A 17,118-nucleotide genomic window follows, 5' to 3' on the forward strand; every position below is an offset into this window, starting at 1 on the left:
TGGGTCTGTGTTGACCCAAATACCATATTCTCTTCAGAGAGATGAGTCTATGATTTCTCCTGGGTTTCAGCTCTGCCAACAGGGTGCTGAGGTTGGGCCTTGCCACTCTTCCTGGGAGAAAGCCCTGTTTCTCTCTAATTGGGCGGCTGTCACTCACCCACACAGTCCCCAGAGCTGGTCAGGTTCCAGCTCAGTCCCTGAGTTTAAAACTACCTGGGAACAGAAGTTGGAGCCCCAGGATCTGGCCCAGCTCCCTGGGGCCATGGGTAGGGCAGGGGGCTTGCTACAGGTCAGGCCCTGATGCACAGCTGGCTTGGCTGAGTCACGAGGTAGTTTGGGGTAGTGGAAAGATCAGGAAACTTGGAGGCAGGAAGCCTATACCAGCCCCAGCTCTGCTGCTGCTGGTTCACTTGTGAATTCTCCCTTCTTCCTCAGTCTTCCTATCTGAACAGTGGGCATGTGTGTATTTGAGGCAGCAAGGGCAGGGTCAGAGGTTGACTGATCTCTAAGGGCCCTTTTAGTCTCAGCATTCTGGGGTACTATGTGCGATTGTGGCTAAAGCAGGAAGTGGGTTTTGTTTTTTAAACAAGCCGACCAGAACTCATATGTTCCAAATGAACCTTGTCTTTCTTAAAGGAGCTCCCAGGGGGACCGCGTGCTTATTTCTACCAGTCGGTATTGCTCACTGCGTTTCTGGACTTCCTCTTTTCTGGACCTCTTTGGGAAGTTTCTTAAGAATCTCAGCACATCTTCTGAGCTGTCTCAGTGGGAGTAAAACTTCATCTGTTGTTGGGGATTTAAGTTTTAGGAAAGAGAAGCTGGAGCTACATTTGGTGAATAAACGTGTGGTGGAGTTAAGTCACGTGTCCAAGGGTCAGAAAGGAAGGTGTGGCGTAAATTCACCAGACTCCTAAGAAGGCAGTTAGAAATGGCAGCCACCCTGGAACATATGCATATGTTAAATTCGCTCTTTTGTTTGTCCGCTCACCATTAAATCTGCAAACATTGGGTACTTATTGTGCATCCTCACTGTGTAGGCATTTTACACACTTGAGCCCAATCAGTTCTTGCGGCACCCCCACCCCCACGAGAGGCACCGTTGTCCCCATTCTGTAGTTGTGACCCTGAAGCTCCAGTAAGATAAACTGGGACCCGAGGGTCTCAAGGCCGGCAAGGGAGGGAGGCAGGATTAGCACTCCAGCTCGCTCTGGCTCAGCAATGCTTTCCATGATCCCCTGCTGCCGCTGGCATGTTTGTTTAAAAACCAGCTAAGGAGCGCAAGCTGAAACCACAGCCTGGTTGCAGTTACAATTTGTCCAAAAAGATCTTTGCTCATAGCTCTTTGGAGGCTTCAAGCCAAGAGACCCCACCCCCACCCCCAAGATTGAAGGAAGTGATTTGAAGACAAGTAAAATAAATACATTCCTTTTTCTTGAAGTATTATAGCAACCAAATATGTGGATCTTGGTACCCTATCATGTAACTCAGGCCAAAAACATAAACCAATACAAGAGGGACTTGGATAAATTCACAGAACCTCCGTGTTGGTTGGGCCCTCAGGAGTCATCCCTTCTAATTGTTTCCCTGTAACTTTCCAGCTAATGGTTTTTGAGTCTGCAGGGGCAGCCATCTGAACAGCGGTTTTATTACTGGAGAGTGCTAAATTGTGGAAAGTTTTCCCTTACTCTTAGTAGAAATCTTTATTTCTGGAATGTTCCCCCTTGGTTCTTTGTCCCCTCTCTTCTCTGAGCATGCTCAAGTTTGCTAACTGCTGTGAGCTGATCCAGTCCCACACACCAAACTGCCCTCGTCATACCCCTCCCAGGAGTCACACACTTGATTAATGTGGCCTGAGGTTAAATCAGCATTTTGGAGCTGCCACATTTATACATTCAAAACAATAGTTATTGAGCATCTACAACGTAGCCAGCCTGAGTGCCAGGTTCCAGGAATACTATGAAGCACAGGACAGACACACCCTCACTTTACACACTGACTCAGGGAGTTTAACATTAACTGCAAACCCTGCCCTTGGGCCAGGTTCCCAGGAAGAAGCTTGGTTAGGGCCACTTAGGAGAAGTCACCCTCCAGGTTGTAAGGATTCCCTAACCAAGTGATCCCTCAACCCTTGACCCTTTGGAAAAACAGATGTGTCCCCGGAGCAAGTATGGGGAAGACACCTGGTGAGCCCCATGGCCTGTTGTGGAAGGCAGAGGGTAATCGGGCCATGGGGATGGGCACTGCTCCACTGTGGGCTGCTGTGGCCCCCACTGGATACTGGTGAGATGTAGGGGGTCCACATGCCCTCCCCTGGCACGCTGCCCCTCTGCCCTGCCTCCAGCTACGTGCCAGCTCTGGCCTTTCCCTGACCCGACCTTTGGGGAAATTCTTCATTCATGCCTTAATCACTTCCTGTCTAGACCGTATTCTCGGCTCTGGGAATCTGAGCTGGAGCAGTGGCCTGGCCCTTTTCTCACCTTGCCGGTGGCTCCTCCCTCCGTGCCCTCCTTCCCATCCGCTCTGGAGCTGGGCCGGCTTTTGACTTTCTAGGCTCCTAACAGATTGTCTCCTCCAACTCTTCCTCTGCCACCTCCCTCAGGGTCTGGAGGTGACTGACAGCCTTCCCCGGAGTCGGGGACATGTTTTGTGGGAGGCTGAGGTTTGCCTTGTGTTTCTGGCAGTTTAGAGCCTTCTTCCCATTGCTTGGACTTTGGAGTCTTCTCCTCACACAACCAACCCTTTGAATCTCTCTGAACTCTCAGGTCATTTTCTTCTCCTCCCTTAACTGTATTATTTTTGGTGTCCTTTGCTCCTCTTTTTTGGTCCTTGTTTGGATTCTTTCACATTCCATAGGCATATTGCTACCTCTCGGTAGAGGCGGAGCTTTAAGGTCTACCAGACCCGAGCAATGGGTTGTGTGGCTGTGGACAGTCACTTAGCCTCTCTGAGCTCTGGGGTCCTCATCTGTGAATGAGAGCAATGGCGTTATTTACAAGTGAGGATCCACTGAGCAGAAACTAAGCGTTTAACAAATGGAGGCTTCTCTTGGGCCGTATCGAGACAGGGCTGTGGTGGGGAGGGGGTTGGATAGGGGCCACCACCAAGATCCCTTCCAGCCTTTGTGTTTGGGCCCCACTGGAGAAGCTAGAGCCCCCGAGAGCTCCTGCTCAAGGATGTCCCCCTGTTGTCTCTGTGACCCATATTTCCTCAAACCACTGTTCGTGCTACACTCAGAAGCCAAGTGATCCTTTGATATATTTTATTAATATATAAATTTAAATGACAAAAATAACAGTCTTATTGCAAAATAATGCAAATTAAACATAATATATAAAGTAAAATCCCATTCCCTGGAGTGAGAAGTGTGTTGAATATCTTAGATATTTTTTAAAATGTGTAAATATGGAGAGATTTATAGATTTGTTTTATAAAATTAGATTATACTCTAGGTATTTGCACCTTGCACTATTTTGACTTATGATAGACAGATTTCTATTTCTGCCCACATAGCTCTACTTTTTTTTTTAAATAGTTGCATAAAATTCTACCATATGAAGGTTGGATAATTTATTTTATCCATCCTCTCTTGATGGGCATTTCTGAAAAATAATGCTGCTGAGAACATCCTTATACGTTTATATTTATATATGCTTATAGGTATTTCTGTAGGACAGAGTCTTAGAGTAGAGCTGTGGGATCATGTTGTACCCCTCAGTGCACGCCGAGCCCTTCTGGCTAATTCTTCTTGCTTCAGAAGAGATGAAGTTTCAGGTTTTGACACCTCAAAGGAAAGTTCACATAATTAATAACATTTCGTTTTCTTTAGAGAATCTAAAATTGGATTTTATTGCTTTTGACGAAAGGCCACTGCAGGATTTACAAAACAAAGAACAGTGTAATCTTTAGTGGCATTAGAAGATCAAGTGGATTTTTTTAGCATAAAACTATGCTGAGCATGCCTGTTGGTTTACCTATAATGTCTAAAAATAGCTTTCGCCTTTATTTTTGGAGCAGCTAGTACATAAAAGAGATAAAAGTTATGTACGTGTCTGTATTGGAGCGTAAATAATGGCTTTTTCTTGAGCTAATTTCTCATTAATGCAGTTAAAATTATCTGCAAGGAATTTAGTCATACGACCTCACGCTGCGTGCCGCTTTAGTCTGAGGAGAGCTTGTGGAAAAAGCCTGTGAGCGACTGTTTGCACTGATGAGAAAATTGAGGCTCCGCGGGTTAAGGGAACTTAACCAATTTTTTTGTGGTTAGTTAGTGGCAGAGCTGGGGTAGGAGCCTCATGCCTTCTGACTCCAAGTCCAGTGCTCTTTTAGTCAGACACTGACAGTAAAATAAAAGCCAACATGGGACATCTCATAGCTCAAGGGCAACTCCAAGCCAAGAGTGCTGGGCTGGAGACTCCAGGGGTACTTGGGCCTGGGGCATTGGGCTGCAGAGAGGCTTTCAGACACCATCTGCATGCAGGGTGAGGGCCTTCTCTTTCTCCTGTTTTTCCTACTTGGAGGAGTGAAAGTTTAGAGAACTGGAGGGTGATGGGGCCGTCTCGACCGCAGGTCAGGCCTCTGCCCTTGGCTGTAGCCACATCAAGCGCTGCTCCTGGTTCCGCCTGAGATGATGAGGATGTGTTACCTGAACCTCCAGGGGAGGTCGCGGCTCCCAGCCTCCTGGGGACAACAGGGCAGCCAGTTCTGTTTGCTCTCTCTCGACACAGGTGACACTGTTTGCCTACTCGGACCTGCTGCTCTTCACCAAGGAGGACGAACCTGGCCGCTGTGACGTCCTGCGGAACCCCCTCTACCTCCAGAGTGTGAAGCTGCAGGAAGGTAAGCAGGTTCCCCGGGCTGCTCCCCACTTGCCCTGAGTCCCGCTGCTCTGGGCACCCGCCTGGGATCTGGCTGCAGCCATCCGCGGGGCACTTGAGTGTGTGCTGTTGGGCCCTGTCCCTGGGCTGGTATTTCTCCATTGGCATTTCTTCTAGGCTGGCAAGTCTTCGGGTATGCCCTGAGCTTTTCAGGGAGGTTTCTATTCTAGAGACCTTTCAGGGAGCAATGGAGTAGGGTGGGAAGAGCTTTGGACTCAGACAGACCTGTGTTCAAATCTTGGCCCTGGCCCTTACTACTGGTGTGACCTTGGGCAAGTCGCTCAACCTCTCTGAGCCTGTCTCTTCATGTGTAAGTGGGGATAGTAATGGTATCTCAGAAGGTTGCTGTGAAGATTAAATTAGGTCATAAGTGCAAAGTACCTGGCCCATAACAGGTGCCCAATAAGTGCTTGCTGCCACCCCTCAGATCTGTGGACAGAGACCACTGCTCCCACTCCACCCGGCCGCGTGGCCCAGCCTGAGCCCAGGCAGATGGGCGCAGGCGCGTGTGGCGGCACGAAGGGAATTTCTAACCCAGACTTTCCACCGTGCCCTCCTCCGCTCGTGGGACGGGAAGCCAGCTGGGAGTATCTGTCGGCGGTTTGGTTTGGCGCCTGAGGTCTCTGCTGAAAGGGGCTCGATTTCCTCTCCCAGATTATGAAAACAACAACAGACCTGTTTGAGGGTGGGTGACAGGGGCAGGGAGGAAAATATTACCCAGCGAAAGAATTCTGTTTTGGCGGGTTTTGCTCCAGGAAAACTTCCTGACTGTTGCAAACCCATCCTGTGTGCTTGGTGCCCTGGCGGTTCCTGCTCCTTGGAAACCCGGTCAGTGTGAGAACCTCCACTCTCACTTCCCCACCGGAAGCCCCTTACGACTTCTCTGGCTCTGGCTTTCTCCTGCCTAGGGAGGGGAAAAGTGAGTCACCTTGCTCAGGGGCCAGTCCCTCCTTTGGGGCGGGCTCGGTCTGACCCAGGGGCAGTGGGAAGGAGCAGTCCTCTGAGCCACTCCTGCTCGGGCACTGGTGTTCCACACACGCGTGCGCTCTCACAGCACAGTCCCTTCCTCTGCCCCCTCCTCCCTGACCGCAGCTCAGAGGTTCTAGACCCACTGACATTTGAGGAGCATGGGGCAGGGGGCAGCGCTCAGTGACGCACCCTGGGTGGTTAGAAGAAGTGAAGCCTTACTCTGTTTTGCCCACAAGTCTGGGGCCACAAGCCCAGGTTTGCTCAGCTTCCTGCTAAAAGGAGGGAGGGGAAAGAAGGGGGCCACGCTGTGGGTGGGGGTGGGGGTGGGGGTAGGGGAAGAGGGCAGTAGCTGGGAGTCTGGGGGTCTGGGCGGGGCGTTGCTGCTTCTGTGCTGTGTGTGCGACTTCAGCTGCCCTTTCCCTTTTCTGGGCCTCAGTCCCCTGACTGGGAAATAAGGGTTGGGCCAGCCCTTTGTGCTTCCTCCCAGCTCTGACTCCCCGCGCAGAACCCCCAAGGTTGCTGTGAGAAGCTGGGCAGTGCCCATACTGTCTTGCCTCCACCCCTTAGGGGCCTGGACAGGGAATTGGTTAGGGGTGGGTGAACTTCATCCTCCACTGGGTTGTGATGGTCAAGGTGGGTGGTGCAGGGCCTTGAGGGACAGCAGAGAAACTCTCTAGATGCTGAGCTGTGTTCAAGCAGCAGCCTCCTGCAGGCGTGGCTCCCGTGGCTCTCGTGGCTTCTGTGGCTTCCTCTCCCTGCAGATGGTGGGCAAGCTAGGCAAGGCTGAGGGTGGCCAAGGCAACCCCTCTCAGGAGAGATGACCATGGCCGTGAGAGCCCACTGGGTTAGTGTGGAAGAGGGGTGTGTGTGTGTGTGTGTGTGTGTGTACATGCCGGCCCTGGATTTTTTGGGCAGACAGTTTGGGGTAGCCCTCAGGCCTGAGATGGTTTGGGGCAGACTTCCAGGGAGCCCGAGAGCTGCCGAGAGGGAAGGAAATGGCTCCATGACACTGAGCAGTGAAGGTGCACGTTCCAATGCTTAGAATTCTTTCCAGGCAGCAGTAGAGCCCTTGCTTCTTCCCCCCAGCCACCGCCACTCCGCTAAGACAGCCTCGTGGGTCCAGAGGTTCATGGAAGTTTGGTGACCCCTTCTCCTGCAGTCGGAGTTGGAGCCACAGGAACCGATGTTCTGAGTCCTGGCGCCCGATTTCCTGCCCGCCTCGCCTGTGCCCCAAGAGACCCACTGCTGCAGCAAGGGCCTGAGTGAGGCTTTTAAGAGATGCATTTGGGGCCTTAGCTGGAGCCTCTGTTGGCAGAATGGTCTCTGATTAACATTGCTCACGGCTCCTAGGTTTCTTGTCTCTTTCAAATCAACATGTATGCAGAGTTCAATTTGGGGCAAAGAAAATGGTAAACAAGGAATGTACCCAGCCTTTCCGGCTGGCTGGGGCTGGCAAGAGCTGTTCTCTGGCAGGGGAGAATCAGCCCCACCCCAGGGACCAAGGACTCCTTCATGTGTGTGACTTGTCTGAAGAGTCTTTAGCTCCACTGGCCAAGCATACTCCCAGGGGCTGGCGTGGGGCACAGAACGCTGTGGCTGCCCAGCGAGTGAGTGTTGGGTAAATGAATGAATGACTAAAAGGAGACCAGAAACACTGCCTGAGCTCCGGAGCTGGGCGTGCACCCCTTCCCCAGGGCTCCTGGCTGGTGGCCGCTTAAACCCTGCCTGCCCTCCTCCTTGCCCAGCCTCCCGCAAGCTTCAGCAGGCCTGAATGGCAGTGTAATGGGAACAGGCGGAGAGCTGGCGCTAACAATTGGGACATCTCCGGTCAGCCGGGGCCCATTGTGGTCTCTTCCTGCCTCTGCCGCCCGCTGGCTTTGCTGCGCTTTGTGTTTCTGCCTCCTAGGCGGCCAGCAGCACGCCCACAATGTGTCTTCCTGGCCTGTGCATGTCTCTCAGAAGTGGCCTGGAAATGTTCGCTGATCCCTGGGCTCTCCACCCACCTTGGGGAGCCGGGTACCCAGTTTCAGAAACTTATTTGCTTAGGTCCAAGCTGCTGGAATGCTTGGAGTTAACTCTTAGTCAACATTTTCTGAGCACACCCTGAAAGCCCACCTCAGTGCTGGCTGCTGAGGTGATAGCAGTGGAAGGGACACATTGCCACCTCTGCACCACATAGCCTGGTGGAATGGCAGATGAGTAACCTGTGGAGGGGCAGAAGTGTGACACTGTGGTCAGCAGCACTGGCTCTGGAGGCAGGCCATCCGGGTTCAAGTGTCAGCTTTGTCACTTACTCACTGTACGCCTTGTACAAGCTGTTTTCCCTCCCTGGGCCTCAGTCTCTGTATCTGGAGAGTGGAGACAGCTCCCCTCCTGGCTTGCCTCGGAGGGTGGAGAGGGTTAAGTGAGTGGCTGAGTTTGGGATCTCAGACCAGGTGAGAGAGGGCTCTGGGGAAATGACAGAGGGGTGGGACCTGGGCTCCACCCAGCCCGTGACTAGAGATCCCTCCTGCATGGGCCAGGCATTCCTTCGTGGAAGTGAGGTCCACTCTGGAACCAAATGGCTCCTTGTTGAATTTCAAAGTGGCAGAGGCAGGGGAATGTTAAAGGACAACCCAAATGTGTGCTGCCTCAGTGTCCCTTCCCCTCTGCACTGGCCACCAGGTCTAACGCTGCAGAAGGGGCCGAGGTGTCCGTCCTGGTCAGCCACCCTGCAGCCTCTTTCCCGCGGCTGCTGCTCCTCCCTGGCTCCCCTGGCTCCCTCTGTTTGCTGTTCGTTTGTGAGGCTCTGAACCGTGCTGAGCGCTGCCCCCATCCCACCCTCTCTCAGTCCTGCCGGCGCAGGCTGTGATGGGGAGCAGATTTCAGCGAAAGTTACAGTAATGCAGGGGGGTCAGAGTGGGGGGGGGGGTGTCACAGCACAGAAAAGTTGTCAAGGCAATTCATTAGCCGTTCCCTGCCATAGGGACTGTGTCTTAGGCTGTGTTCCCCCAACCTCAGCCTTCCATCTCCCTGAGCCTCTCATCTCCTGGGCTTTCTCCTTCCTTCCAGAGCCTTCTGTTTTCTCATTGCCAGTTTCTAAAACCCAAATTTCTGTTATTTTCTTACATAGATCTTTGTGGCTCTCCCTTGGCACTAGGGTCTGCTTCTGGAAAGTCAAGGAAACGTCCCAGTGTGTTCTCCTAAACAAAAGAAACCACCTCCTCTTGTCTCCACCCTCAGCAATGCAAGGAACCAGCTTTGAAATTACAGTTTGCTTAAACATGATGGAGTTCTTAGGCAGGGCTTCCTTCCTCCCCAGCCCATCTCTAGGTGGGGAGAAGTAAAAAGATTTATTCTCTCAAAGTCTAAAGTGAATCCTCATTTACTTATGGGCTATTTTTTATCTGACTCTGGCTGGCAGCCCCTGGCGCTAGGATAATTTTTGTCTAGGGAACTGCCATATGCTTACTTCAAGGGGACCTGGCCTTCACCCCCACCAGGGCCCTCGCTCACTGCTTTTCTTAGGAATCGGCTTGGCCCACAATTTTTTACCTTGTCACCTTCTCTTTGTAAACATTTTGGTTTCTTTGACAGTGTCTTTGCTTTAAGTATGTGTTGGGGGGTCTACTTTGAGCCCAGTACTGGGCCTCGTGACTTGAGAAGACAGAGGGGCTGGGTAGGGCCCATGTGGTGGGCATTTGAGAGGTGGGCGTGCAGTGGGTCACAGGGTGGGCTCTGGGGCCAGGCTGCCCAGACCTAAATCTTGGTTCTCCCCCTTGCTACCTGGGGCAAGTTACTTGATCCATCTGTGCCTCAGTTTTCTCACGTGAGTCATGGATGACAAGAACCCTGTCTGCAGGGGTTGTTGTGAGGGTCGAGCTTATACACAGAAAGCATTTAGGACATTGTAGCACTATAGCACTCTAAAGTTCTACGGCCCTTGAACTGTTTACTGTTATACGTGCTGAATGGTCGCTCTCTCAATGATGACAGCCTATTGCTTGAAGTGCAGGGAGTTACCGATCATCCTGGGCCCGTGCCCAGACGAGCGCCCCAGTGGGGGCTGCTGCCAGGTCCTGAGGAGTGGCTGTGGTGGTGAGGACAGGTGTCCTGGAGGAGGAGGCAGGGCTGCTTCTCCGCACTTACTCGCTCTCGAGCACAACTTGTGCTTCTACATCTCCCTGACTTTGCCCATGCTGTTCCCACCTCTTGGAGTGCCCTTTCTTCCCATCTGAGTCCAAACTCAACAGCTGGAGGTCATCTCTCAGTGCTCTTGCTTCTGAGGCACTCCGAGCAAATCATCTGCCCTTAGGTGGGTATTCTACCTTAGCGCCTCTGCTGGAGGAGGAGGGACCAGCTGACAGCCCCTCCCAGCAGCCTCCCAGGTGGAGAGGGCTTGGCGAAGGGTTGCAACTGGGGTCCCAGGCCAAGGGTTAGGGGACTCTAGGAAAACACTCAGAGGGGTCAAGCCCCTGCCTGGAAACCATCTCTGGGCTCCGCCCAGCCCATGACTGGAGATCCTCCCTGCAGGGCCCACCATTCGCTGGTGGGAAACAAGGCCCACCTAGGAACTAAACAGATCCTTATTGAATTCCAAAATGGCGAAGGCAGTTGGAGTGTTCAAAGGAAAGCCCAGATGCGTGCTGCCTCCATGTCTCTCACTGTAGGGATCACGGAAAGGAGAAGGCCTTCTGGGATGGACGACAGCTCCCTGCACCTGGCTGTTTGATGCCCAGAGGGTGCTCCTGGCTACCCCTCCTGGGGATGAGATTTCAGCATTCTTTGGGCCAGGCTGACCTGCAGGCAGGGGTCTTATAGCAGTACATCACCCCCGGCTATTGATGTAGCCAGCTTTCCCTCCAGAGACTTCCCAGTCTCCTGCCTGCCTCTTTCTCCTTTTTCCAGGAACCTCCCCCCACCCCAACACACACACACACACACACACACACACACACACACAGAGCCTTCTGGGCTTCTAGGCAAGACAGCTGACTGTGCTCAAGCAAACTGCTGGGACTCTTTAGCCAACTCTAATGCAAGTCTTTTTGTTCTCTCAAAGGTTCTTCAGAAGACCTGAAATTCTGTGTGCTGTATCTGGCAGAGGTGAGTCCTTTTCCTGTGCATTTGAGGAGAGAGATCTGCGACCTGGTACTTGAGGCAAGACGCTGCGCTGGGTTCTAGACCAGGGTTCTGATGCCAGCCTCCATACCAACTCATGCCGTGGTCCAGGGCAAGTTCAGAAGGGCAGTTTCTTGCTTTGTGGAGTGGGAATAGCAGTCCCTGCCCTTGCCTCTCTTACCTCTGTGTGAAAGAGCTGTGGACAAAAAAGCACTTAGAACTGACCCTTGAGATCTCCTGCTTAGGACCCCTGACCTCCCTCACCTGCAAGAATCATAATGAGGATGTGGCCTGGCAGCTGCATGACACCCTGTTTATTTGTTAATAGCCCTTCCTCTAGAGATTGCCCTGATTCCTGTGCCTTCCTCTTTCTTCTACTTTTTCCAGGAAGTCCCACCCATAGCCCCTCCTACAGGGTCTTGTCAGTGTTTCCAAAGGCCTGAAGGCAATTGTACCTTTACCTGGGCCAGACAGTACAGGCTAAAGGAAACAAGTGTCTGCGTTTGGGGCTGGAATGATGCTCACTCGGTGTGATTGATACTCCTGGTTATCCTCAGTCTGATCAGAGGCTTGGGTGGGCAGTGTTATGCCTTTGTTGAGCAAAATCCAGCAAACAACTTATTGCTTGATATGGTTCAGTAGATGAAATATCATTAAGCCTGGGATTTAACCAAAGAGGTCCTCGATGATGAAAAAGTCGAGAGCCACTGAGCCTTACAAATTATTTTCAATTTTCAGTGAATTTTCTATTCCCAACCTTGTGTCTCTGCTGATGTGAACAGGGTCGTGTCTGTGCCAAGCAAGGGCTCATTCCTGCCCTCCACCTCTGCTTAAGTTTGTCTCACCCAACAGTGCTGGGAACCTGTCTTGTGGGAGGCGGGGCATGGTCTAGACTGGCTGGCCAAGAGGAATTCACCCTTTGAGAAGGAATTTGGGCATGGTTTGTGATGGGAAGTCATTCCTTCAGTTCCTGGCTAAGATTAGCAGTGCAAGGCCTTGGGTGAGTCTTTTTTTTTTTTTTTTTGAGACAGAGTCTCACTCTGTTGCCCAGGCTAGAATGAGTGCCGTGGCGTCAGCCTAGCTCACAGCAACCTCAAACTCCTGAGCTCAAGCGATCCTCCTGTCTCAGCCTCTCGAGTAGCTGGGACTACAGGCATGTACCACCATGCCCGGCTAATTTTTTCTATATATATTTTTAGCTGTCCATATAATTTCTTTCTATTTTTAGTAGAGATGGGGTCTCGCTCTTGCTCAGGCTGGTCTCGAACTCCTGAGCTCAAACAATCCGCCCACCTCGGCCTCCCAGAGTGCTAGGATTACAGGCGCGAGCCACCGCGCCCGGCCTAGGTGAGTCTTTGAACAGATCCCTGAGGGAGAAGACAGTTGATGAGAAGTTAACTTCAGGGGAGAGCAGAAAGTTTCAAAGGGGCAGTGGACGTTGTTGGAGCTCAGCCAGGGACCTAGGCTGCCTGGAATGGCAGACCTGAGGGCCAAGAGGGCACTGGACACCCTCCTTTGTGTCAGCTACATCCCCACTGGGGCACAGAAAGTGGCTGGTGGAATCGCCTCCCTGCTGGAGGGTGTTTAGTTCCGCAGAGCTAAGGAGAAGCCATGAGCCAGGCTGGGCTAGGCCTCCAGCCTCACCCATCTGGGTTCTGATTCTCTCAGGCAGTCCCTGAAAGGAAGCTCCAGGCTCTTTAATAACAAGAGAGCTTCCTGCCAGGCTGGGTTTGTTTCTCCCAGAGAAAAGCACTTCTGCTCCATTGGTTTCCAGGGATCTACCTCCTAGCCCTTCAAAGATTGATGAAGGGATATTGATTTGGGGCTTTTTATTTCAGTAAAGTGCCAGGTGATCTGATCCCAAGGGGCTGGGGGGTTGAGCTCACAGGCAGCTAGAAGCCTCTCTCTTCTCTTAATGGGTTGCTGTTTATGAGAGGCACGTCTGCAATGCAGGGAAGACAGGATGTCTGCTTGCTCCATAGTCTGGGACATTCTTGACATGGGTGGTTTGGGATCCCATGGAGAGCCCCAAACTCACACCTTAGTTGGAACTTCTGAAAAGTGGTTTCTCTTCATTGCCTGACATGCAGGCAGCACTCAGAGAAGAAACCAGGGGGAAGAGAGTCAGAGCTTGGAGAGGTTTTTCCACTCTGCATTGAGAAAGCCCTAGTCACCTGGGTGGTAGCACCTCTGACTGTTCCAAGGTCCTGGGTGGGGTTGTCCTAAATAGTCCTTGGCTGTGTGTCTCTATTCCTCTTGACTGTTGTCCCTCAGGCCCTGCAGATCCATAAGACAGATGCAGCTCATGACTGGATACAGAACACCAGGGGCATTGGACCAGTGGGCACGTTGATCAGGACCATTCTCTAATCTAGATCTGAGGCTGGCTCCATTAATTGCAGAGTCTGGGCTTTGGAGTTAGGAAGACCTAGAGTTGAATCTTAGCTCTGTCATTTTCTGAGTGATCTGGGGCAAGTTACATACTCATTTCTGAAACAAGGCTGATGAGGCTTACCTTGTAGGGTTGTTGTAATGATTAATTGAGATTCAATAAGATACTGCATCCAAGCACTTAGCACTGAGCCTGGCACACAGTGAGTGCTCAATAAATGGTAGCTATTATTATTGTCAGCTTCCTAATAAGGGGAAGAGCTTTTTATATTCATTTACTCTCCATTAGAGATATCACAGATGATTTATTGATCTTTTAAAATGAAAGTTAAGAGGAATATCTCACATTCTTTATAATGTGCATATACAGTTATACAAATATGGCAAGATCACAGGCTCTGGAGGAGGCAGAAGACAAACTTTGAATCTTTTCTCTTCGGAGACCTCCTGGGCCTGATGATGTAACCCCTCTGAGTCTTAGTTTTCTCATCTAAAAAATGGTAACAGCTATGCCTTTCCTTCCTACCTAGGCCATAGAATCATTAGGAGAATTGAATTGAGTGAGAAAATGTTTGCTAAAGCAAATGAACCAACTTAAACTACAGCTGAAGAGGCGTTAGTTTTTGCAAAGATAAAGTTAATTCAGGAGCAAGGAGGGTGAGGCAAGATGGGGATTTTTAAAGAGGCCAAGAGAAGGGTGGGTGTCTGGTTGGATTTGAGGATGCCCATGTTTAAGTGAAAGGAAGGCTGGGCCCGGTGGTTCTGGGTCAAAACTGTGCATCTGCAAGCTCTGTGTTTGGCTGACCACCCTGCAGGCAGGAGGCAGTGCCTGAGTGAGCTCCACCAGGACGCCTTCAGTGCAGCTGACTCTCTCGACCCTGGAGCCTGGTGTTGACGGCACAGCACGTATCAGCATTGAACCTGAGGAGCTGGGTCGCACACCGGATTAAGAGAGATGGTTCACATGTGGGAGCAGCCAGACAAGCAATGAGGGCTCCCAATTGAGACAAATTTAGCCAGATGAGAGAATTCAGCCTCCCTGGAGGGAGCAGGCTTAGTGTTCTCACTCTTTTGGCCAGGCCAATTGCCAAAGCTTGGGCTTCCCAAAAATGTTTGCCCATCTAAGCCAGCCAGATCCTGCCCCAGGGCCAGGCCTGAATTTAGGTCCTTGGAGTCTGGTAAGCCTTATGGTTCTTACTAGATTCTCCAGCATTATAGAGGTTTTCAGCTCCAAGTTCTCAGAGCCAGAGACAGCCCTGCACGCTGCAGTTGAGACAGACAATATGGTTGCCATCCCAGGTAGAGAAACATGGCTTTCCAAAGGGGCAGGGGAGGGGAGGGTGGTTCTTGGGTGTTAGTAAAATGGAGATAATCACAGCTGCTACCTTGCAAGGTTTTTGGAAGAAATATCAAGGCATTGCTGCTAAAGTGCTTAGTACTGGGAATGGGGTTTGAGGGGTCTATCTCAGTTTTAGGGGTAGGTAGCTCATTTGCTGTGGGAGGCCCTCACAGCTTGGGGAGCTTTCTTATACTTTTGTAGGGAGGGGACCACCTCCTGGAGCTGAGAGCGATGCACAGTTGTACATAAAGCTGTCAGTGAACGCTGCAGCTGCTCTGAGACCCACTGGCCTATAGAGTTTCTTTTGAAGGCTTTACGCTCTGGTTGCCTCCTGGGCCAGTCTGCAAGGGAGAGCGTTCTTGGCAGCCGGGTGTGGCAGCCTCACCAGGAGCTGAGGAGGTCTTACCAGGTTTTGGAGATGAAATCCCAGTGGAAAGTTCTTCAAGGCTTTGAGTTTTCCTTTTGCTGCTCGTTGGCGATGAGACTCAGGGAGGTCCTCGGTCACTCTGAGCCTTGGTTATTCCCTTCCATAAAATGGGAATAACTCTCCATGCCCTCCCTGCCTCCTCTTTGAATTGCCAAGATCAAAATGAGATCACTGATGGGAAAGTTCTTTTTAATTTATTAGACCAAAGGAATTGTTAGTAAGGCAGAATTCCTGCTTCAGAACAGAAAAAGAAGAGGCCTTCAGTAAATTCACAGTAAAAGCAGGGCTCGGAGGCTCAGGCCAGCACCAGCTTTTTGGAGTGGTGGCCTTTCCAAGCTGGAAGGGACCACAGTTCCTGCCTCACCCCTCCCTTTGCAGGGGAACACGATGAGAAAGGGAGCAGAGGGCCCTCTGGTGAGCACCTGTCCCAACCAGCTTCTCCCTGGGGAATCTCAGGGTCTTTTGCTGGGTGTGTCCTTCCCCTGCTGTGGGCTGGAAGGTTCTGGGAAGCAGAGGGAACCTGTTGTTAATTGGAAGCTCCGGGATTGCCTCAGCACACCCACCCAGTTTCCTGAAGCCGGCGGGTGGGGCTTTCTTCCCTCTCTCCTCTGATGCTTTTAGGAAGATCAGCTGCTGAGTACTTTTGGGTAGGAGAGGAATGGCTGGCACCCTGGGGACACTCAGCATGGGAGGTGGCCGCCTCTTCGTGAAGAGTAGCATTCCTGAGGGTTGGGTAGGATGGCAGGGTAGACAAAGTCCCTAGATGCTATCAGAGGATGTGAATAACCATCTCAGGGCTTTGCATTTACTGTTCCTGGGACAACTTCTCGCGAGCACTTTCCTTGCTGGCTCCATCTAAGAGTTCGAGCCTTAGCTCAAGTGTCACCCCTTCAAAGAGGCCTTTTCTGACCACCTGGCTCACCTTTAAAAACTCTTTATGACTTTTGTGACATTTTCACAATTTGTAATTATAGTCATTCCTTGTTATCCACAGGGGATTGAGTCCAGGACCCCCACGGATTCCCAAATCCACAGATGCTCAAGTCCCTGACATAAAATGGCATAGTATTTGCATATAACCTATGCACGTCCTCCTGTGTACTTTAAATCATCTCTAGTTTACTTATAATGCCTAACACAATATAAATGTTTTCACATATTTTCCATCTACTGTTGGTTGAGTCCATGGATGCAGAACCTGTGGATATGGAAGGTTGACTGTATATTGCTTATTTTATTTATTGTTTATTTCTGCCCTGGACCCTGAGGGCAAGGACTTAGTTTGTCTCATGTACGTCTTTATCTCTGGTGCCTAGGACAGTATCTGACACACAGCAGGTGTTCAAGAAATATTTATTAAATGAAATGGATTACCAAATAATAACAATAGCTACTGTTTGTTGAGGCCTGAGGTTGTCCTCATGGCTTGCCCTGCCAGTGGCTCTGAGAGCTAGGTGATGCCATTATCATTCCCGTTTTACAGATAGCCGATAACTTTCCCGAGGTCGACAACAGGGAAGTGGCAAAGCTGGAATTCGCACCAGGCCTGCCCACCTGCAAAACAGGGAGGGACTAGATAGAAACATTGTCTTTTTCTCCGTTCCAGGCCGTCGACTCATGCTTCCTGGCATGTTCATTTAAGCTCAGCCCTGTGGGGTTATAATCAAATTCCGGTGGAGTCAGAAAGAGCTTGCATTCCCCTGATCGGAGCCCCTGGTGGTGGGTGGTAACCCTGGGCATGCAACACTGTTCCTACTTTGCCTCCGGCTGCTTTGGGGGGCAAGCCCCTGGATCCCCGCAGCTCCCTGGTGCTTGTGCCAAAGCTGGCCTGCATTTGACCTCATCCCGGAAGTTCCTGCAGGCAGCCAGAGCTTACCAAGGCCATGACTTGCCGAGCAGTGTGCTGGGCCCAGATAAAAAAGGCCTTCCTAGAAGGAGTTTATAGCCTAGCTGGGGAGAGGAGACTGCAGCACTTAGCAAGGTTAAATAGCAAAGCGGGATGCAAGTGTTAGCACTGC

The 17,118-nt window shown here is 51.3% G+C and overlaps 1 protein-coding gene across 5 annotated transcripts in view; it reads left to right on the plus strand.

The window, feature by feature from the left end:
* RGS3 (regulator of G protein signaling 3) overlaps positions 1 to 17,118 on the plus strand; it is a 118,596-nt gene that overhangs the window by 46,139 nt on the left and 55,339 nt on the right. For all 5 annotated transcript variants that reach the window (XM_069476694.1, XM_069476695.1, XM_069476698.1 and 2 more), the window contains 2 exons: positions 4,725 to 4,836; positions 10,885 to 10,928. In XM_069476694.1, coding sequence (XP_069332795.1) covers positions 4,725 to 4,836; positions 10,885 to 10,928 — 156 coding nt within the window. The remainder of the gene's footprint in view (positions 1 to 4,724; positions 4,837 to 10,884; positions 10,929 to 17,118) is intronic.

The sequence above is a fragment of the Eulemur rufifrons genome, chromosome 7, assembly GCF_041146395.1.
Source record: "Eulemur rufifrons isolate Redbay chromosome 7, OSU_ERuf_1, whole genome shotgun sequence".
Classification (NCBI taxonomy): domain Eukaryota; kingdom Metazoa; phylum Chordata; class Mammalia; order Primates; family Lemuridae; genus Eulemur; species Eulemur rufifrons.